Source organism: Garra rufa, chromosome 6 (assembly GCF_049309525.1).
Source record: "Garra rufa chromosome 6, GarRuf1.0, whole genome shotgun sequence".
NCBI classification, from domain to species: domain Eukaryota; kingdom Metazoa; phylum Chordata; class Actinopteri; order Cypriniformes; family Cyprinidae; genus Garra; species Garra rufa.
Window position 1 is genome coordinate 42,619,811 of NC_133366.1, and position 24,176 is coordinate 42,643,986.

Genomic DNA, 24,176 nt, shown 5'->3' on the forward strand with positions numbered 1-24,176 from the left:
CAGATTCTAGATTTTCAAATAGTTGTATCTTGGCCAAATATTGTCCTATAACAAATCATACTTCAACAGAAAGCTTTTTTATTCAAATCTCAATTTTAAAATTACGCTTATGACTGGTTTTGTGGTCCAGGGTCACATATTTTGTGGGGAAAAAACATTTTTTTGATATTTTTTAACTCAGCATCTTCAAATTAGGTAAAATTAGGCCTTTTTGCAATTAAGTAGAATAATTACTATTATTATTATTATTATTTATTTAAGATGCAGGTCTGTGTCATATGGAAGCCCATTTCTGCCAAAGAAATTTGTTTCTCCTAATTTCTCCTAATTCTGAGAAAAAAAGTCTGAATTGTAGGATATAAACTCAAAATTGATACAAGAGCTATGCAAAGCATGGTCAAAGCTGAACAGTTTAATTCATACCAGCTAAATCTGACAAGAGCACTTGGCACAGGGCGCAACCATGATGTCAAGGCGGAAACACCGAGAAGACTGATTTGGGATACATCAGAATGGCGAGATGAAAGGCGAATTTAGACCTAGAGTTTAAATGTAGTTCAACAGACCATGAAGAAAAGCCCACCACAGGCACTAAAGCCTTGACAGCTCAAAAAGTGAAATAATAAAGAAAATAGAGTGGAAAATATCTCTGGGAAAGCTCCGAGCAACAGATCACACAGGCTACACCTCTGAGTGACACAGAAGGGCATCTATGCATCCATGCAGACAAGCTAATGCCCTACATGACTCAGCCAAGTCCATCACTTATTTATGGCCGCTTTTTATTGATGAATTGGCTCATGAGATTGCAAATAAGCAGGCGGGGAAGGTGAGTGAGGCTAAGCTTGTTATTGTAGGGCTCTTAAAAAAAAACACTGTTTGGATATTGTCTTTTTTATTTATTCAACAAGCTCTGCAGGGTCATCAGCTGTGATTTCAAGCGTAAACGCCACAGTTAAGAAACTGAATCTCAAGCAGTGCTACTTAGGAAACCTGCCATATTGGCACCTAAGGATCAAAACAATGGTGTTCTAACAGTGCAGTTTGTCAGGTGTGAAACCTCACTGGCAGTCGACACACACGGTCACTACAGCATCACGTATAGGCTGGACCAAGAAGAAGTGACCGCAATAGAGTATAAACAGGAAAAACAATGCAAAAACTGGAAAAATCTGTTACCTCATAAAGCAAATGTATGGTTTTGAGAGGTGTGATATATATATAATTTGTACATTTTATGGTTACAATGTACATAATATTCAAGACAAAACATTTTCAAGTAAAAAAGCCACATTTTAGGCTATTACAGTGATTAGTGGATATAGTTTACTGATAGGCTTGCTATGATAAACTTTGGTTCTTAGTTTATATTTACAGCCAATTTCTGTAAATTTAGCAGAATTTTCAATAGATATAGATAGATAGATATATATATAGATAGATAGATAGATAGATAGATAGATAGATAGATAGATAGATAGATAGATAGATAGATAGATAGAGATTCAGTGTACCCATGTATTTACAAATACAACGCTATCATGATGAAAATAAACAGGCTACATTGCGATAGTCTACTGATGCTTTAGAAAGATTCGGTAACCAGGACAACGCCTCATCCTCCGCATCAGGGACCACAAGACCGCGAAACACTGGTGTCACGCTCGCCCACACAGACCGAACACCAGAACGCGGAATGTTTCGTTCATTTCACACACGCACTCACTGACCTGGCGAATGCGGTTCTGGTGGGGTGGAGAGCTTCCTTCGGGTGAGGTATTGTTGGAAGAGGCCATCCTCACGTCTCGGACGGAGCCGCCCCTGCTCTGACTTTCTGCCGAGCTTTTTGACATTGTGGCGTGATGATGTCCAAGAAACGGTATCTGCCAGTCCCGGTCGTGCGGTTGTCGAGAGCCTCGAGACCCTTGCCCCGGCCTCAGATGTCAGGGCTGAAGCTCCGACACATGTTGTGGTTGTATTCGAGAGTGGGAGACTGGCGAATGTCCTATGGCGTGACGGTGCGGTGCGGGTCTCACGCACGGTGTCCTGCGGCACTCGCGCTGCTCACATGCAGATGCACCGATGCTGCAGTGCTGAAACACTGACCGAGATGGAGGATGAATAAGGGTAATTAACGATAAGCCTGAGATAAATATACGATGGTGTAAGAGAGGCGCAATATGAGCGATGTTCTCATCGCTGTGTTGAGTAGCCCCCTCCTGTTCTCCTCTCTCTCTCTCTCCCTCACTCCCCTCCTCCATAAGCCAAACCCCCACTTACACATGACGAGGCAAAATCAAAATCGATTTCATAGCTAGTATTTTTACATATACAGTAAACCCAAATGGACACTTGAGGCACACCTAAAATTATGAATTTCATAACTGGATTTGTGCAAAACAGTTATGATATACTTTACCTGAGAGCTACTTTTTTTTATTCCTTTAGGGTATTTAATGGCAAGGTTCCATTGTGACAACTTACCCCAAGCAGGGCTATAGTAGTACCAGTTATGTATTTTTATAGCCATGTCAGCAACTAAGCCAATCTTAATGGCAAAAACTGAGTTGCAATAATAATTTATAATAATGTATATATGAAGAGTTCAGATGCAAAAGCTTCTAAGTGCTGTTTGCAATTTTCTTTTAAATATGAGCATTTCACATTAATATCAATGAAAAGAACCTATTTATTGCCATTAAAGTGAAATCACTGAACATACACATTATGAGCCTGATAAAAATGCTAATTTTAGAAGAAAATTTTAAACGGCACTTAGAGGCTTTTGCATCTGAACTCACTCACTCACTCACACACACACACAAGTCAAAAGTTTTTAAACAGTAGGATTTTTAATGTTTTTTTTTTTTTTTAAATTCCCTTCTGCTCACCAAGCCTGCATTAATTTGATCCTAAATACAGCAAAAACAGTAATATTGTGAGATATTATTTTACTATTTAAAATAATGGCTATTTGAATTTAATTTAAAATGTAATTTATTCCTGTAACCAAAGCTAAATTTTCAGCATCATTACTCGAGTCTTCAGTGTCACATGATCCTTCAGAAATCATTCTATGCTGATTTGCTGTTCAAGAAACATTATTTCAATATTTAAAACAGTTGAGTACTTTTTTCAGAACTGTTTGATGATTAAAAAGATTCAAAAATCTGAATTTATCCACAATAAAAAGCTTTTGTAACATTATACACTATACCATTTATCAAAGAAACCTGAAAAAAATTATCCTCAGTTGTTTTCAACATATTAGTAATAATAATAAATGGTTTTTTTTAGCAGCAAATCAGCATGTTACTTCTAAAGGATCATGTGACTGGAGTAATGATAATTAAAAATTCAGCTTTAAAATCACAGGAATAAATAACATTTTAAAATATATCCAAATCAAAAACAGTTATTTAAAAAAAAATAAGAAAATAAAATTGTACTGTTTTTGCTGCAGGCTTGGTAAGGAGAAGAGGCTTATTTAAAAAAAAAAATCTGTTCAAAAACTTTTGACTGGTAATGTGTGTGTGTATATATATATATATATATATATATATATATATATATATATATATAATTTATACAATAATAATAATATAATACAATTTCATGGCTGTCATAAATTAAATTTATTACTATGATATACAGTGAACTTTTCATATCAGCAGATAGATACTATTCCACACAAAATATCCCCATAAAAGTACCACTAGAAATATCTGATGTAAAAAACAATATTTTCATCAGTGCTCTATTAGCTTTTACATCTTAAATCTGCATATTTGATTTACCTTTATAAAGGCCTTTTTTTTTTTTGAAATGTATGCATTACCTTTGAAATTTATTTTATGAATTTATTAATAAATTCTAAATGGCTGTTAGCAGTGAGATTACACAATTTACACTGCAAAATTAAAAGTGAGATTAATGTTTTAAATACATTTATTGATTTATAAATATATAAATTAGAAATTTTGGGTGTGGAGGCATACTTTTAAACACACTAAACTACCAGCAGGTGGCGGTAAGTCACTTCATGAGCGAGTTACTTCAACTGATTCGAGCAAAACGCTGAATCATAGCAAAATGTTGCTAGGAGAATACTTCTGCTGCGATCCTTGTTTGGAACTATTTTCGTTGGTGAAACAGAACAGAACAGTGAAAATATTTTGTCTAATATGTAAGTAACTACTAGACTAACTGCTTGTTTATTGAACTAGAATCAATGTAACATTTATAATTGTCAGAATATTCAGCAAAAAGCTCACTTGATATATTACTGAACTATATCATGTTATAAATAAACTAACGTTATACATTTTAAACTTTTACCTCAGTGTGTTTCTTTAGAGTGCTGTTAACGTTACATTCATTTGTTTTAAAGTATGTCACTAGACCAGAAATACACCATCCATTATCAATTTCTGTTTACGTTGAATGTATTAAAATATAAATATTTCTTGCCTTTCGATGCTTTGCTAGTCACTTTTGCTGTTGTCACTTCAGTTTTAATCAGGCGGTTTGTTCGGTCGGGCAAGTAAAAAAAAAAAAAACATTTTAAAAGAGCTAGCTTGACCTATATTTATTATTATTATAATTGAGAACATTATATACAGAAAAAGGTAGTTTGACCTGTATTCTGCTACTGCGATTCTGTCTGAAGACGCAGTTACTTCCACAGAGGGAGGAAAAAAATCTACAGTTGTTAGCAACTGGCCTTAGCCAAGCCCTATATTCAGTTTTTTCAAGCTAAGTATCGCTGAACTTGCACTTCCCCAAAGCTAAAAAGTTAAATCCATTTTACTTCTGCGGTACAATCCGAGAGAGACTCGTGCCATTAACAGAAAGCTGATTGGCTATTGCATGCTGGTCTCATTTGTAGTTTAAATACAGCAAATTATATTTGAAATAGTGAAATAAAGAACTACAACACCACGGAAACAACAAAAAGAGAATTTAAATGAGCATTAGAGGTAGCGTTACATGGACATCGGAAAAATAAGACCTGTGTAAAATTATTTAAGACCTAGAACAGCGAATTTAAGACTTTTTAAGGCCTAAAAGACTTTTTAAGACCCCGCGGAAACCCTGATATATATATATATATATATATATATATATATATATATATATATATGCAGGAAAGCAAATATTTATTGTTTCATTGTGTTTTATTTTGAATGTTAATTTATAATTACTTATTTTTATGCTTTTCTTTAAACTCACAACCCCCAGGAACTTAATGCTGTTACTAACAAGTAGAATATATTCTCTCTCTATGTATATTAAAATACAATAATACATAAAATCATTAAATGTTTTGAATTCATAAATGCTTTAAGCCACTGAAGTATACTTATATATTTAGTATACTGATGAAAAAGATTATACTAATTATAGCAATTGGATGTATTATGATTCGCTTTCATTTTTCACACAATTAAAAAAAAAACATAAAAAATATACACTTTATTAAACATCTACTTTGGAACAGTACTGGACAACGATAACAGAATGATCATAACAATGATAAACAGAAATAGCAATACAATGACACTGAAAACTCATGTTCTAACTAAAAGAACCTCAGTACAGATTACTTAAGGTACCGTCTTAACAAGAATCAGCCACTTTTGCCATGTATAGTAGGTTCTGCTTTCACGAAAATAAACGTAAACTGATCTGAAACCACAGCCAAGTTGTTGATCGGCACTCAGCTCAAATAAACTTGCAAACTGAAGGACCTAATGCTTTCAAGCAACTGGGTTATGCAAAATATGTTAACGGAAATGCAGAAAGCGGAATCATAAATAATATATGCAACATACTGAACTTTCAGCAGTCATAACTCATTTCTTTATGGTTTACTGGACTGACGGTGTAAATGAAAGAGATTCAGGTTTGGGAAGGCACAGTATTACTCACAAAAGGAGAACTCAATTTGATGTACGACTGAGCAGTGAGAGCTAAAAAAGCAAATATGTGCCCGTTCATTTTTATTAACCAATTAAACCTCAAGGGAAATGCTTACATTTAGATTTCCAATACATCTTTTAGAAAAGTAAGAGTAATTTAGGTTTAAGAAACTAACCTTTCCTGGGTTTTGTAGCATTTTCAATGAAGCGGCAGCACCTAACAGCATAATTTAGTGCAGTGCAATCTGTCTCTGACCCCACCCCAACACCATTTACAGGAAGTCATTCTGAATAGCTTATCATCCTCTCAATATACGTCAGACGGCAGCGAGTTGGTCAAGGTTGTCCTGGGAACGGCTGGTGAGATGCGCCTCTAGTATCTCTCCAAACAGACCTCTCTTCAGCAGATTGTAAGCCATTGGCAACAGCTGACGTACCACTTTATAGAAATACTACCAAAAGAAAAAAAAAGTCAGTTAGTCAGTAGTCCGGGAGAACTATACATCATGAGAAATCTGTCAGAAATGGCTATGAATGTGTCTGCAAAGAGCAAGGACACACGCTCTGGAAGATGGCCTTGGATGGAAAGCAGAAAGCTATTAAAGGTTACAGCTATGCAGGCATTAAAATGTTCTGAGATTCTCTGGACACAGACACTGCATTTGCCTGCAAAGCTTTATGCACAGTGAACACTGAAATTAAAATTGAAAACAAAAACATAAAAAAATAAAAACATAGTTGCCAGTATAAAACACAGCAATTGTGAGGTTAAATACGTTTTCTGGACAAAAAGCTTGTAAACAGAGTCAGTTATATTTTAAGTGAAAGTAAACCGATGTGAAAACTAAATTATTTCTGCGCATTATATCTTGTAATGTAAATCTACTGTTGACCAGCTGAGACATGAGACCTGAAGAGATATAATATTTTAACAAGAAACAAACTGCAATATTGACACACACACACACACACACACACACACACATGTTTGTTTTTGTGAATTGTGGGGACATTCCATAGACGTAATGGTTTTTATACTGTACAAACGATATTTGCTATCACCCTACACCTTCCCTACACCTAAACCTAGCCCTCACAGGAGACTGTGCATATCTTTACATTCTCAAAAAAACGTATTCTGTATGATTTATAAGCCTTTTGAAAAGTGGGGACATGGGCAATGTCCTCATAAGTCACCCTCTCCTTGTAATACCTATGTCATACCCATGTTATTACACCAATTTGTGTCCTGATATGTCACAAAAACAAACACACACATATACATACATATATGTATATGTGTGTGTGTGTGTGTGTGTGTGTGTGTGTGTGTGTGTGTGTGTGTGTGTGTATGTATGTATGTATGTATGTATGTATGTATGTATATATATATATATATATATATATATATATATATATATTAGTGGTGGGCATAGATTAATTTTTTTAATCTAGATTAAATCTTGAAATTAATCTAGATTAATCTAGATTAAAATGGCTAATTTGAATTCTTCTGAAAGCATTCAGAATATGTGTGCTACCCAAATAATGACTAAAAGTAAGTCTTTGAGAACGGGTTTCTCAAGCCAGGTGGCGCATTAGACCAGGGGCTCATCTCCTGTTTCCAAAATGCATTACAAACTGCTTGACAATTGCATTTAAAACACAATTAACTATACAAACTTGTGTAACCAAGTACTTCTGCGCAAAAGGCTGTACGACGTGCGCGTTCCAGTAAAATATACAGGCGCGCGGGTATGGATAGCCTATCTGCGTGCATCTTACAATAAACTGCGTTGCTTTTAGAAGCGTCAATTCAGTTGTTGCATATAGTATAATGTCTTTATTTCGGGATTATCAAAGTAAATTATAACTCAAACTTGAGATTTTACTGGGGCACAGCAGATTTTCACTGAGGCACGTGCCCCAGTAAAAAGGGTCTAGCAACACACAAACCTGCCCTGAAGCGGCTTCATAACTGCATCCATGTCTGCGCGTCTCATTTGATGTGGTAATTTCACAGAAGTTGAAGACTCGTTCTCGCCCCCTACATTGCAATTCAACTAGATATACGTCATCCGCGCTAAAATATCAAAGTGAAAGTCATCATATCTTGCGTAGTTTAGACCCAGCTCCCAATCCCAACTTTGAGAATAGATTAACGGCGATATTTTTTTTATCGCGCGATATGAGTCTCACGTTAACGCAGCACGTTAACGCCGATAACGGCCCACCACTAATATATATATATATATATATATATATATATATATATATATATATATATATATACACACACATACACATATAAAAACTACCATATATTTTTTACAGTTAGAAACAAAAGTGTTCAAAATGCTGTTATATTGCTTGTAATACTTTTATTATTAAACTGATCTTTACATTTTTTTAATTTTTTTTTGTAACTAAAAGTTTTTGTCCTTAAAGTGTTTCTTTTTATTATTGATTAGAATTATAGTATGGAAGCCTGTTTCTATCAATGAATAATTATAAAAAAAAAAAAAAAATTTAAATTCACAATTCTGACTTTTTTCTTAGAATTGCGAGTTCATATCTTGCAAATCTGATTTTATAAGACACAAACTCACAATTCTTATCAGTCTTTTTTATCCTCAAAATTAGACTTCATAAAATCAGAACTGCAAAATATGAACTTGCATTTGCAATAAAAAAAGTCAGAATTGAGAGTTTATATCACGCAGAAATATTTTTTGAGAAAATTTGAATTTGCTAAATACAAACTCACGTTTGCGATAAAAAAAGTCTAAATTGCGAGATACAAACTCACATTTGAGAGAAAAGTCATTGTGAATTTGTCTCAATTATGAGTTTATATCACATAATTCTGAGAAAAAAGTTTGAACTGCAAGATACAAACATTTGCGTTTGCATTTGCATGATAAAGTCAATTTACTCTCTCACAAATGTGAATTTGTATCTCACAATTTGAACGTTTTTCTCAGAATTGAGAGTCAAAAAAACTTTAAGAGTCAAAAAAAAAAAAAAAAAAAAAAAAGTCAAATGCGAGATACAAACTCGGATATCCGAGAAAAAGTCAGAATTGTGGGTTTTCACTCAGAGAAAATGGCACAATTGGGCATTTTTATGTCGCAATTCTGACTTTATTTCTCACAGTTGTGAGTTTATATCACACAATTTTGAAATTTTTTTTTATAAAAACTAATGTTTGTGATATAAAAAAAAACCGTAAGTTTCTTACAGTTACTTACAATCTTGCAATTCTGACTTTATTTCTCGCAACTGAGAAATGCATTAACTGTTACTTACAGTTTTAAACAGATAAATAAAACTGTTAAAGAATGTGTTCAATAGTAAATCAGTAGTTCCTGTGGTAGAGACCAACTTTTGGCATTCAGATACATAAGATATCTGAAAATACGTCAATATAAAGAAGTATAATTACAAATTTGTTCAAGGATTTAAGCTTTTGTTGGAATATTTGTATGCGTGTGTGTTAATCTTACATGTGAGCCGTAACAGAACAGATCTATCCCAAGCTCATAGCCCATGCCGTAGTCACATTCATCATTGGCAAACTGAACAAAGGTGATCATTTCCTGGATGGGCGCAAAAGCTTTCATTCTCTCCTCGTCATTTTTGGCCTCTGCAATCGCTTTGCAAATCTTCTTCAGACTTGCTACGGGTAAACAAAATTAAGAAAAAAAAAAAAAACAACAAATGTAAACTAAAGGCTTACTGTTTTGTCTTCCATTACACATTTTGTAATAATTCAACTAATCACTAAAATAATTTTTTACCATCAGTTTCTGGCAATTCTCTATATCCAACATCATTTTTATCCACTGGAACAACAATTCCTGCTCCATGAAATGTCTTTGTGACCACCTACAAGAAAAAAAAAAAAACTTATTGATTGCATTATCATTTGATTGTTTAAGGAAAGCTCAAAGCACAAATATTGTAGAGAGATAAGGAGGTGGTTCTGTCAAATCATTTTACATCACGTTATAAAACATACCTTTCTCTCTCTTTGTTTCATTGCTTTAGTTTTTTGCTCCAGAGGCAAACCCAACCTCTCTGCCTCTTGCTTCAAATCTTCCTCTAACTGGTCCAAAGCGGCTTCGTTCTTCTGTTGTCCCCTCTCCTTCCTTTTCTTTTGCAAAAACAGCCTGGATGGTGTGGCGTGATGGAGAGAATTAACATTTTAAAACATTTTGCTAATTCTTTTCTCATTTTAAATGTTAATTAATTCATTTGTCACAACAAATGACCATTTTAAATGAACAAATGAAGGCAACAAAGTTGTTAAAAATGGGGAAAAAGAAAACTTGAACCACAAATGTTGACTAGTCATAGCATCTATACAGATTTTAATTTATACTTGTATTATTTACTGAAGAGACTTACAGAACAGCCGCAAAAATGTTGTCCCCCATCTGTGTGATGGTACAACCCTTTTTGGCTTCATTCTCCCCAATGAACACAGGCAAACCATCAGGCAAATCTCTGTACAGGAAGACATGTTGCAATTTGATGTGCCAAAAGCTAATGCAATCACCCTTGCAATTTTTTTTTTTTACCCATTTACAAAAATACATGTCTTTCACAGGTAAACAGTTACCTGAAATATCCCATGTGATGCTGGGTGTCTACATTGCCCTGCATGATGGTCTGAAACTCTGGGGGATCATAGAAATAACGCCAGTGAAGGTGAAAGTTGGGTTGAGAGGAAGATGAGCTTTTGTGCTTTTTGGACAGGATATCGAATGGGCCAACTAGCCGAAGCCCAAGTGTTTCCTTTAGGGCATCTGTAAAGCACACATAAACACATGCATGGATTAAAACCAGTGCAACAAGACATATATATATATATATATATATATATTTAATCTATATCAATTTGAGGATGCTTATGGAGTGGATTTAGAACTATCAATGTAACAGCAATACCTTGTGGACAGTCAGCATTCAGACCCTTGCAAAATTCCCAAAACTGGAAAAAATCATCGGGCATGTGCAACTTGTATAATTTTTCCACTTCTTCTCTCATTTCTCCTGTGACAGCTGTCTTCTCGTCCCTCTGGCTTTCTTTTGCTTTCTTCACTTCCCCGTTTGGTGTTTCTGTCTAGAACAGACAACACTTGGATAAGTTGCACTGCCAGAAATAATCATTTCACTAATAAAATAATAATAAAACAACATGAAAAAGACTTTGCTAACATTTGAGCACTTGTTAAGCCTGGTAAGACAAATACTGTTATTACAAATAAACTTATTAAAGGAAGGCGGGTTTGTTTTTCACTCATGGAATGTTTTAGTTTAAAACTGAATGATTGTAATAATGAATAAGCACCACAATGTAGAGAAACCAGTTTAGTTCAGTATAGTTGAACTAAGGAAATAGACGTGCAATATAATGGTCATTACAATCCAGTGCACACCAATAACCTGTCACAATGAACTAATGTCAAATGAAGGATACATTAACTGTTCAGCAACTGATAGTATCTCTAATTCTGACACATTTTTGGTAACTGACTTGAGTTAAAGAGCACTGAAAACACGAACAGAGATTTACAAGGTGATTATTTGCATAATATTCCACAGCGTTGATTATAAAGAACTGAAATGTAGTGGATGCTAAAGGCATATCAACCACAATCATTTACAAACGAGCAACATCATATAACCTCTGAGTAAATACTCAACGAAATAGTTTAACTGAACACTTTACTCTAGCTGGTCACAAACTGATGAGAATTATATGATGTACCTGAGGTAAAGATCTGGGTTTTCTTTTCCCGCGCCCCGCCATGCCGGCTGATCTTTCCCGCAGTCTCCACGCAAAGCGCTGCAGCCAGTAGAAAAGTTCTGAACATCCGGTTGCAATTTCAAAATCAAAGTCGTGACTTGTGATTTTACAATGCACAAACCCAGATTTTTTAAAAAATAAAAGTGATTTAATTTTTTATACAATAAAAGCAGTGTTTGTATTATTTTCTTAATTTCCAACAAAACGAATATGCTTGTAATATGCTTGCTTACTTGAACTGCAATTAAAATATGAATAAATCAAATTAATAACTAATTGCAGCCAGGTCTGAAGTGAAAATGAAATGTAACTTTAAAGACCCGTTTTTGACGTTAAATATATGATTTAATAGTGATTTAATTTTCATATAATAAAAGCAGTGTTTGTATTATTTTCTTAATTTCCAACAAAACTAATACGCTTGTTTACTTGAACTGCAATTAAAATTAATGAATCAAATTTATAACTAATTGCAGCCAGGTCTGAAGTGAAAATGAAATGTAACTTTAAAGACACGTTTCTGACGTTAATAACATCATGGTAACTATGAATTAGAGTTGTTTAGTCAATTCATATGAGATTTATAGAATAGCGTTTTTGGATGTATAATTAGGCCTATGTCTCATAGCCTAATTATATCTCGCCTAATATTTAGACTAGATTTTATAGGCTATTCATATTTATCTTCATATATAATTATAAACATAAACATACAATTAAGAAATTAAAATGCAATTTAAGTATCCAAATGAAATATGCATTATTATTATTTTATTTTTTATTATATATGTGTAGCAGCGTAAATTAGATATTTAGACTATTCTTTTATTTATTTATTTATTTATTTATTTATCTAATGATATTTAGACTTTTCCCGGACCACGTGTACATGATGCATGACGTGCCACCGAGGGAGGTGACAGAGGGAGTTTAAAAGGATCAGTCTGTCTGAGAGACACTCTTGTGGCGAATAAATTTGTTAGTAAAAGTGTTTAGTAGCCTAACAGATTCTGGATCCACAGCAAAGATGATGTTCTGCAGAGCGGCTTGGCAAAGACTTGCGCCTCTGGCACGCAAAACACTTAATCCTTTCAACAATGGTAAGAAAACATCGATTTCCAATCATTCAATCAATATTCAATTAAGTTTCCATTTTACAAATAATATTCACCAACCTATACTGAATTCGCAGGCTAAAAGAGAGCTATGCAACTATTAAAAAAAGTGCGTGTTCCAAAAAGAAGAAGCGCATAAGCTATGAAATATGAAATGGAAAGTAAAAATGAGAGAATTTGGACCATTTTAATTGGAGTCTTTTAGGAGGTGTGTCAGTGGTTTACGACTTTACCCAAATCTAGAACATTAAGTTCTGCTGTTTGTTATGTAACAAGTGAGATATGTCCATCGAATGCATCTCAAAGTTAGCACAAAATATAGAAAATGCAACATTAAGTCTGTTTTTCATACATTTCATACTTTCTAGCCTACACTAGAAAGACCTCTTTTGTCTTTGCATTTGGAAGAGACCCATGAGTGTTTTATGTAAGGATTCTGTCTATTGTTTTTAGAAGGTATTATTTGTACTGTTATGATTTTTTTTTATGATTTGTTATATAAAACATTGTATTACAATAATAATTATAAAATATTAATATGTGATTAATCAAATGTTATGACATCTTTTTTTAAATAGGAGCGAGCTTAATTTTGTTTCATTTCAAAATGTTTGACATCAGCATTTTTCTGAATTTGAAGTTTGTTTTTAATGCAGAGTTTTCCAAAACAGACAGCTGGGACATGTAAACCCTTCCCTGCTCCAGTGCATCTGTGGGAAATAGCTGAGTTTGATCTGTTTAAAGTTAATTTCCTGTCAAAGGATTCACTCAGTTTGAACTGCGTGCAATGTTTTTTCTTGTCTTTTTTTTTTTAAGTTTATCCCTTTATTGTTTTAAAATCGAAAGATCTTCTGGCAAGTTTAACTTTGAGGGCGAGGGCTGATCAGTTTTTCTGCTGACTCAGCGTTGTGCATGATTGAACTGATGTGTTCACAAAATCTGCTCAGGCTTTTTTTAAAACTACCCAGATATTTGAAGAGGGGAATTTGCCTCGGGTTGTGCACATTGACATGTCTGCCATCTCCACATTATGCCAGTGTTTATATGTGCAGCTAGAGAGCATGACTGTCCTGGAGACCTGCTGGTCTACCTCTACCTTAACAGTTCATTGACGCAGCCGTAAATGAGATTAAATGTATAATTGAGGCACAGGCCACTTTGGTGCAGACAGTCACCTTGGAGTTGTTCTTGAAATAAATGCTTGGTTCTAGTGGACATAACTATTTAAAATGTAGATTTTGTGACGTGGCTGTATAGTTTGTCCATGCATGTGCTCCTGTGGGATAAAGTGTTGCTTTAGAGAGACGGTGGGAGGGGCAGTTTAACTGTTGGACATTGTGTTCCCTTCTGCTGCTTCACTGCAGCTACACAGAGGATGTGTGTTTGCCTAAATGCATGCACAGACACAAAAGCCTGAAACATGCTTGCTGTATCAGGTTTGTCTTGTCCCGTGTAACTTTGCATGTTAGGCTACTTAAAATGTCCACTCGTCAAACTCATACAACTTTATTAATGGCTCAACTGCTGATGACAACAACTTAGGAACAGTAAAGATTTTTGAAAACGGGTAGCATTTTTATTTTAATTTATAGATTTTTTTTTTTTTTTTTTCCATTCTGTTTTTGGATTATCAGTTTAAACCAGTAAAGATTGCAATAGTCTAATTGTTATAAAATGGGAACAGTTTATTGAACCTTTAGATATAATATTTAAAAAAAATGATTTGTATACAGTTGAGGTCATGAGGTCACACCTTGCAGAATCTTCAAAATGTTAATTATTTTACCAAAATAAGAGGGTTCATACAAAATGCATGTTATTTTTATTTAGTACTGACCTGAATAAGATATTTCACGTAAAAGACATTTACATATATTCCACAAGAGAAAATAATACTTGAATTTATAAAAACTACCTCTTTCAAAAGATTGCATACGCCTAATACTGTGTTGTTTCCTTGAATGACCCACAGCTGTTTTTTTTTTTTTTTTTTGTTTAGTGATAGTTGTTCATGAGTTCCTTGTTTGTCCTGAACAGTTAAACTGCCCACTGTTCTTCAGGTCCCAGGTTCTTTGGTTTTTCAGCATTTTTGTGTATTTCAACCCTTTCCAACAATGACTGTATGATATTGAGATCCATCTTTTCACACTGAGGACAACTGAGGGACTTATATGTAACTATTAGAGAAGGTTCAAATGCTTACTGATGCTCCAGAAGGAAAAATGATATATTAAGAGCAAGGGGTTTAAACTTTCGAACAGAATGAAGATGTGTGCATTTTTCTTATTTTGCCTAAATATCATGAAATTTCTGCCCTGAGTACTGCCCTACAGAAGCTACAGAATATACTTGCATGTTTCCCATAAGACAAAATAAATCAAATTTAACCTGATCTTCAAATTATTTATGCATCGTGTTTCCTTCTGAAGCATCAGTGAGCATTTGAACCTTCTGTAATAGTTATGAGTTCCTCAGTTGTCCTTAGTGTGAAAAGATGGATCTCAAAATCATACAGTCATTGTTGGAAAGGGTTCAAATACACAAAAGTGCTAAAAAAACAAAAAATGTATATGACCTAAAGCATTTGTTTAAGGAACAGTGGGCAGTTTAACTGTTCAGGACAAACAAGGGACTCATGAACAACTATCACTAAAAAAACAGCTGTGGATCAACTATATAAACTTTTTAATGGGGTCATTTCAATAAATTCAACTATTATTTTCTCTAGTTGAGTATATGTAAATGTATTGTATGTGAAATATCTTATTCAAGTCAGTACTAAATAAAAAATAACATGCATTTTGTATGGTTGTCTTATTTTGGTAAAATTATTAACATTTTGCAGATTCTGCAAGGTGTATGTAAACGTTTTACTTCAACTGTAGTATGACAGAGGGTAATATGGAGCTCATACCCAAAGAGGAAAAACATCTCAATTTTATTCAGAGCCCCAAACTGAGAAGAAATATGCAATTTAGTGCATATGCTGATATTTATGTGCTCCAAACGTTTGATAAAATTCTAATAGCTTGATCTGATAAATCTATGAAAACGGAATTCATATTTCAAAATTGGATTGATGGTGAAGGAAAGCAGACTCAACTAGTTAACTATTCTACTCAAAAATACATTGTAACTAGTTAATTTGAATGTGCTGATACGTGTCTCCATTTATCTTTCAATAGCTGTATTCTCTACACGGCAGATGTCCTTTGGTCTACCGGCGTCTGGCACAAACATTGCTTACGTGGTACTTGGTGGAAGCTCACTTACTGCTGCACTTGTTTATGTATGTATTTTTATTTCCTCTTCCTGTTTTAGAATACTATTGCAATTTTAACAATCACATCTATTTCTCCTCATCTAAACTAAATTTCCCCTCCTTTTCTCCTACTATAGGCTTATAAAACAATAAACTCTGACAGTGAAAGATATAATGAAAGAATCGCTCAACTCGAGGCCAGACCTAAAAGTAAGTTCCTTTTTATTTATTTTTATGTATTTGCTGTATAGTTTTGTTTTTGTCTAAATACCTGTTTTTGTTTTGGCTGTTCAAGATCACAGTTAATCTTTCAGCGTCAGTGAAGCGTAAATAATTTACACAGACAGATGGGATTAGATTCCCATTCAGAGTTCTTTTATTCTTGGATTCTTTGAACTGATGGATGCCGTGAGGCAGGGTGTCAGGTTTTGCCGTTGTTCTGGTATGTGTTTGTCACTGCAGTTCCTCAGGCCTGATCCTCTTTCTGTGGTTACTCAGCAGACACTAAGCTAGCTACATTTAGAGCAGCTTTCACTTGTTTGCGTGCTGTTAACCACCTTACTTTTTCTTCTCCCATCAGGTGGGGAGGGTGAGTATAAATTTAGCTTCTGTTTTAGCAGCATGTCTGATTTGGAGCGTTTGAAATGCACTCAGTAACACAACTTTTCTTTAGATTTTGATCTGTCCTCTTTTACTTGTTTGTCTTAACATAACTCAGAACAGAAGCACTTTGTAATCAAGCATCCATGCAGGTTCTTTACAAACTAATCTGACTAATTCTGAGGTACTGGGCAAGTGTGGTTCAAGTGTGGTTTAAGCTCCTAATAAATGTCTAATACTAACTTCAGAGCTTAGGTTCTTTGAAGTCTAATCTGAATAAATGGTTTCCGCTATCTATTTGTACATTGTCCTGTTCTCATAATCTCTTTAATGTTGTTCTAATAATGACAGATGGAATTAGCAACACTTACTGCTAACCCTCTTCATTTAGTATGAGAACACGTTTTCTAAGTCCGCTTTAACTTCTTAATCACACTTGATCTTGTCATGATCATGATCCCTTTTCTTGAAGTCCTGCTTACTGTATTCCATGTAGGAGCAGTGACCGAGGTGGCCTCAGTAGCAGAAGCAGCTGCGGTTGTGGAAACCACAGCAGCTGAACTTGAGGTGGTAAATGCAGAGGCTGAACAGACCCCAGAACCTGAGGATGCAACACTAGAAATTGAGGCAGCACCGGCAATTGTAGAAGCAGTAGCAGCTGATGCTGAGGAACCTACTGCACCTGTTGTTGAGGATGTCGCTGCTGAGGCTGCTGCTCCCATTGCTGAGACAACCGGTGAGGCATCTTCTCCTGAGGAAGCAGCCTGAATCCCCAGCAGTCTAGATATGTGATTCTTCCCATCCCACCTTGGAATGCTCCTTTAAGTTGTTGAGACTCCAATTTGTGTGCTCCTTTTAACTGATTGACTGTGTCCTCCAAACAGAAAGAAGTGTACCTTTTTTAACCTGTTAACTCCACAGGGTGTTAATCCCACAGGTGAGGAGGAGATGTCGAGGAATTCCAAAAATAAGTTTTGAAGATTTAAAGAAACTAACAAAACATTGCAATCCCAAAGTATTGTGTTATTATTCCAGCCTGTTTTGACACCTGAATATCTCATTTAAATCACATATCATTTTTTTAAATCTCTCCTCCTTCACCCCCAGTACATGTGCCTGCTGTAATACTTGTTACTGTGTACCCACATTATACCCCTTTGTAGGGCTGCAACGATTAATCGGACGATGTTGTGAGGTGCGTTTAGTCAATGAAGCCGGTACTTTGATTAAAGCGCGATTGGGCGTGGCTTGTCAGTGATTTACGGCGGGGTGTTTGAATTGCCGCTCCAGCTGAACGCACGTGATGGGGATTTACTACTAATGTAAGTACCGGCTTCATTGACTAAACGCGCCTCACAACATCGTTCGATTAATCGTTGCAGCCCTACTTTTTCTTATTTAGCTTTATATTGACAAGAATGTTTATTGACGACAAGAACAGCTAACAGTTCTTGCAGAGGAGGGGATGCTTTTGAAAACTTTTTTTCTCTCTCCATAGGCAAAGGTTGACCAAACTGTTAGTGTAATCTGTTAACAACACACATTATATACCCGTTTTTTAGGCAAGAACCAGATAATGAGTTTCACGTCATGAATTGTTTTTAATACGACGAAAACTGTCTAACATGTTTCCAATTTAATAAAAACATTGTGAGTTAGGCCTATTAATTGCAATGATTTCATTTCAAACAACGAATAAATTCTATAGAGAAAGTGAGCAAAGTATTAGCAGAGCTTTTTGAAACGCCGAATCAGTAAACCACTGCGTCGCAAAATGATTCACTGTTTCGTAGCGATCCAGTCGGATCGCGAATCATTTGATTCAAAACGAAACTTACGGAACGGGTAGGCAGGACCAAACAGGCAGTGATGTAGAAGCAGGTGTTGATGATCTTCTGCGGAGGTGGTGTTTACCAAACTATAATGTCATAAAGTGGCACATTCCACAACCTGTCGTTTTGGTAGACTGTCTTCAATATAAGCTGTTTTAATGGTGCGTTCACACCGCACACTTTGTCTGCGTCAGGCAACGCACCTAACGCATCTAGTTTGACGCATGTACGTTGAAGCTGGCAACGCTTGCTTTTTGGTGCGTTCACACCGCACACGTCAGGCAACGCTCCAAACGCATCTAGTTTTCTGCACACTTCCCCTGAATAAACCATGGCAAACTATTGGGACTGGACATTTTGGAATCCTCTCATGAACATGTTTCGCTAGCTAACGAAATGGGAAATAATTACGTTGAGAAACGATTTGACAACCCGATCTCTTCAGCGATCTTCATCCAAGCAAGTTCCTTTACATTCCTGTCTTTATACAACAACGAGGATGGATCATACAATTCTCTGCGATTGCAGACGGCTAGAATAAGTTTGTAGCCGTCTTCAATCGCAGAGAATTGTATGTTGTTGTTTTTTCTGCTCCCGCTTCATTCAAAATACGTGTGGTGACGTCGCTACAGTGAGACGCTCTGATTGGTTGACGCACTGCGTTAAGTGCGTTAGGTCCGTCAAAAGTTCAACTAGCTGAACTTCTGCGTTGCTTGCGTTGGCTGCGTTGACGCTTGAAACGCAGGTAACGCTTGAAAAGTTGACGGATCCAACGGACACAACGCAACGCAGAGCCTCTGACGGACTCAACCATTGACTTTACATGTAATCTTGCCGCAACTGACGCATGACGGTTTGGGCGGTGTGAACGCAGCATTAGACTAACAAGAAAGTTTTGAGTTCTGAAACTTACAAGATGTTATTAAAGTACAATAACATCTTATATGTCAAAAGATCGAGGGAACTTTGTTTCTCAGTTCATGACTGCTTTAAATGATGGCTTGATGAAACCTTGTCGTGTTTAACCTGACAAAGTTTAAATTCAGCAGACGGAGAAACATCATTTCTTAAACTACTTCAAGTAAATAACTAAAGGAATAACAATTAATAAAACTAATTAAAATGATATGACAAATACCAGCTTGCAACATCCAGCAAAATAATGCATAAGTTTTGAACATAAAAAAAAAAAAATAAAGTAAACATGAATACTTCATTTATATATAAATTTATTTTTAATACATTTTGGCCCAGGGAAGAAAAATACAGTAATTCTGGATTTTGACCAACCCTGATAGCTACAACTAAATGTGCCTTACTTGATTTTGGAAGCACCTTTGTACACATCCATTCCAAGCCACTATGGCCTTAAAAACCTTAAAAATGATTTACCATTTTTCTTCTTGTGCATGTCCTCTCTTAGTTAATAGGGTAGAGGAAAGCTATTGTGCCTTTTTTTTTTTTTTTTTTTTTTTAAGTAGCTTAAATATCTCTTAAAATGTGAACTATCATAAGGAAACTTGTGAAAAATACCAGTGTCACTTACAGTACATGCCATAATACTGACACTAGAGACATTTGCTCTTAATCTCAATGCAGTTTTTTTTTTTTATTTTAGGCCTAACCAACTCAGAATTTATGTTGCAGTTTTTAAAACTGACAAAAATATTTGTATTCCTTAAATAAAATATGATTTTTGAGTCTGAATTCAGTGCCATTTTTATTGATCCCCTTACGTTACAAACTGTAAATTAAATATAATAAACTAAATGTCAAAGTCTATGTACATTATATTTAATATTTCTGTATCGTGTACATTTGTAGAATAGCTCCTTGTGTTGTTTTCAGTCAGGATGCTTTGCTTAGTTTTGATCATCAGCTTAAATGTTTTCACATTCCTGTAAATACAGATTAAACCCTGCTTCCTTGCATCCCAGTCTTTGCTCTTAAAGTCCATTTTAGTTTGCATACTGGATTGATTATAATGATTTTAGGCATCTCTTACAGTTAGTTACAGTAAGTCCCTCTAATGTGTGTTGGTTGTTTTCTCACTAATCTTTGAGGTTTATGCCACTTACGTGGCTTAAGGAGATTTCAAAGTGGTAGCACCTTCAAATCTAGCTTTTAAAATGTCAAGATATTTCCATGCAATGTCATATGTGTGCCCATCACTAAATGGCACTCGGCTGCCCCCCACTGCTCTGTGACAATGCAACTATATGTATTGTAGATACATAGCCATATTTATATGTATTCAAATGTATACAGTAATACTCAATTACTTGGTTCTCCAAGTGGGATTTCAGTGTTTCAATCATTAAAGAAAAATAAAATAAATAACAGACAAATGCTAAAGTAAAGTCCATTGATTCTCTGAGCCTATTTATGGCATATTTACCTATATGTTTCTGTAATAAACTAATCTTGTTGCAGTTATCCCAATGTCTGACCTACTGAGCACTGTGAAAATCCTGGCTGGATCTACAGCAGAGATTGCAGCTGCTTCAGTTGGTGATCAGCACTTGGTGGCAGCAGTGAGACTGTCTGAGGAAAACAATTCTGTAGACATTCTCAATGGCCTGGAGGTTGCTGATGTTAAAGCAGAGGTCCCAGCACCTGAAGAACCTGTGTTTGAGGAGGCCATGCTAGATAGATCTGATCTGAAAACACAAGAAGAACTGAAAGAACTGGCTTCAGGAGATCACGCAGTAGAAGAATTTACTATTGTCACAGATGACCATGTCAAGTCTGAGACAGACAGCCCTGTTGTGCCTGAAGTTTATGTTGGAAGTCTTTCTTCATCAGAGAATGCAGAAATGGAGAACATTTTGGAATTGGAAGAGTCAACTAGCCCTGTGGTGATGCTGTCAGAAGATGACACCATCTCTGAAGCTGAGGAGGTGACATCAGAAACAGTTGAAACATTAGGTCAGAAAATAGAAAAAGAAAAAGCAATGTGTCATGAGCCAACAGCCACAGAAACAACAGAACATGCAGATCTCACAGCCCCACCAGTAGACCTGGAGGACTCATTACAGGCTACCGGTGCAACAGAGACTGCAGAAGAAATTATTGTTTTGGAACCAATGCAGGATGCTGTGGATGTGGAGGAAGCTAAACCAGCTGAGCCGTCAGATGAAGGTAACAGGATTATGGTACCATAAAGGAATAGTCTACTCAAAGATTAAATGAGAGGTTTTTGGACTTTAGATTTAGACGTTCAGTCATCATGTTTACTTCTTTTTTCACAGCTGTTGAAAGTGATGTTGCAGTGACCATGGCACAAGCTTGAAGTGAATAAACCACACCTGAGACGCTGAAACCGAAAGAATGTGTGGCATAATACATACACTGACATTAACATACAGTGGTGTTGTTACAGTTATAAAAGGACCTCTGAATTACATTTTTATTTTCCAGCTGAATCTGAAATTTAGTGCATGACTATGGTCTCCTTAATTTTATTAATTTTAATTCATCAGGTTATTATTCAGTAATTTCATAAGTTATTAAAAATATAATTGCATTAAGTTTATTAGTTTAGAAATGGAAGGAAATTTTATATGCAATTCAAATCAATCACATCAATCTTAAATTTAAGCCTTATATATATATATATATATATATATATATATATATGTGACCCTGGACCACAAAACCAGTCTTAAGTAGCACAGGTTTATTTGTAGCAATAGCCAAAAATACATTGTATGGGTCAAAATTATCGATTTTTGTTTTATGCCAAAAATCATTAGCATATTAAGTAAAGATCATGTTCCATGATGATATTTTGTCAATTTTCTACCATAAATATATAAAAACTTGATTTTTGATTAGTAATATGCATTGCTAAGAAGTTCATTTGGACAACTTTTAAGGCGATTTTCTCAATATTTAGATTTTTTTGCACCCTCAGATTCCAGGTTTTGAAATAGTTGTATCTCGGACAAACATTGTCCTATTTTAGCAAACCATATATCAATGGAAAGCTTATTTACTCAACTTTCAGATGACATAAGAATCTCAATTTCGACAAATTTACACTTATGACTGGTTTTGTGGTCCAGGGTCTCACACACACACACACACACACACACACACACACACACACACACACACACACACACACACACACACACACACACACACACACACACACACACACACACACACACACACACACACACACACACACACACACACACACACACACACACACACACACACACACACATATATATTTAGTGTAGTAAAAATTACATTTAAATTCATAGTGTTGCTATTGCGCTATTTTTGAAATGTGTCTTTGTTAGTACTTTTTTCAGAAAATAAATGTATGTATGTATTTAAAGTCAAATGAAATAAAATGTGGTATTCCAAGATTAACAACAATAAAAAGTACGTAAATAAAAAGGGTCTGACACATAATAAACCAATAAATATTTTGTTTATTATTATTTTGTTGGTGTTTTGTTTTTGTTTGTTTATTCTGGATTTTTTAAGGTATAATTTGTTGTTAATGCGGAACTGTGTAAGTAAGTTAACTGCTGGCTAACTTACTTCTACAACATCCTTTATGAAAATTAACCATGGTTTTACTATTCAAAAAAGCATGGTTCGTATAGTTAAACCATGGTAATCACAAAATAACCATGGTTTTGCTATGTTAACCAGTTTAACCATGATATTTGTACAACTGTGGTTATACACGTTTACTATAATAAAACCAAGGGTTGTTGAGGTCCCATTACTTTTGTTGTCTGTGCTACTTGCACAGTATTTGCAGTCTGTTTCTGTATTTTAAGTGTATTGTATTGTAAGTGATGAAGATGAAGTTTTCTTAAGTTGCAGGTGATTTTCAATTCAAAAGTAAATATCCATAGAGGTGGACAAGTATCAAGTATTTAAAAAGTATCTGTACTTTATCGGAGTGTTTTTCTTAGGAAAACTTTTACTTCACTACATTCCAAAGCATAATGTATGTATGTAATTACTTTTACTTGAGTATAAGTAAGAACGTACTAGACTTCTAACATAATTAAGTATTCAGTGATATTTATTATGAAACGTAGTGCAGATATTATTAAAAACAATATTATTAATAAGTAAAGTTTTCTAAAGTACAGACACTTGGAAAGTACATTTAAAGTAAAAATACTTCACTACTATTCACCTCTGCATATAATTAATTTAATTTAATGTATAAATAAGCAATAAAAGCTAATTTTATGCAGTTTTTATAGCCTAAACCTTTATGAATCAGTTATCGAAAGCAAATATCTGATCATGCAATCATTAAACCACAAATCACAAAACCATATCATTGCTATTATGGCTATTAGTGAAAACGTATCACATAATGTACATTAGTTTAGAGTAGACTATTAGACTATCAAATTCACTGCAAAATAGTTTTCAGACCTCATTTTATTTTACACATTTCATGGTAGAATCAGTATTTCATCATATCTGAAACCTGTTACAAATGAAATAAAACTACATACTACATAAAACCATTTTATTACATAAAAGAATTTGACATTGTTTTCAAAGGAGTCGTGTATCAATAAGCATTAAATTATATCAGTAGTTAAACAGTAGAGGGCGCTACATATATGTGCATGTTTTTTT

The 24,176-nt window shown here is 34.8% G+C and overlaps 2 protein-coding genes across 2 annotated transcripts; one reads left to right on the top strand and one right to left on the bottom strand.

The window, feature by feature from the left end:
- Positions 1 to 5,460: 5,460 nt before the first annotated feature.
- hpf1 (histone PARylation factor 1) lies at positions 5,461 to 11,771 on the bottom strand. The gene is made up of 8 exons (XM_073842967.1): positions 11,698 to 11,771; positions 10,875 to 11,049; positions 10,546 to 10,732; positions 10,332 to 10,430; positions 9,943 to 10,093; positions 9,722 to 9,809; positions 9,428 to 9,600; positions 5,461 to 6,373 (listed from the first exon to the last, which is right to left on the bottom strand). The coding sequence occupies exons 1-8, from the start codon at positions 11,737 to 11,739 to the stop codon at positions 6,239 to 6,241; spliced, it is 1,050 nt and encodes a 349-aa protein (XP_073699068.1). The 5' UTR covers positions 11,740 to 11,771; the 3' UTR covers positions 5,461 to 6,238.
- A 934-nt stretch (positions 11,772 to 12,705) lies between these two features.
- mgarpb (mitochondria localized glutamic acid rich protein b) lies at positions 12,706 to 23,002 on the top strand. Its single transcript, XM_073843203.1, has 6 exons — positions 12,706 to 12,836; positions 16,037 to 16,140; positions 16,251 to 16,323; positions 17,210 to 17,449; positions 20,979 to 21,686; positions 21,797 to 23,002. The coding sequence occupies exons 1-6, from the start codon at positions 12,764 to 12,766 to the stop codon at positions 21,835 to 21,837; spliced, it is 1,239 nt and encodes a 412-aa protein (XP_073699304.1). The 5' UTR covers positions 12,706 to 12,763; the 3' UTR covers positions 21,838 to 23,002.
- The last annotated feature ends 1,174 nt before the right edge of the window (positions 23,003 to 24,176 follow it).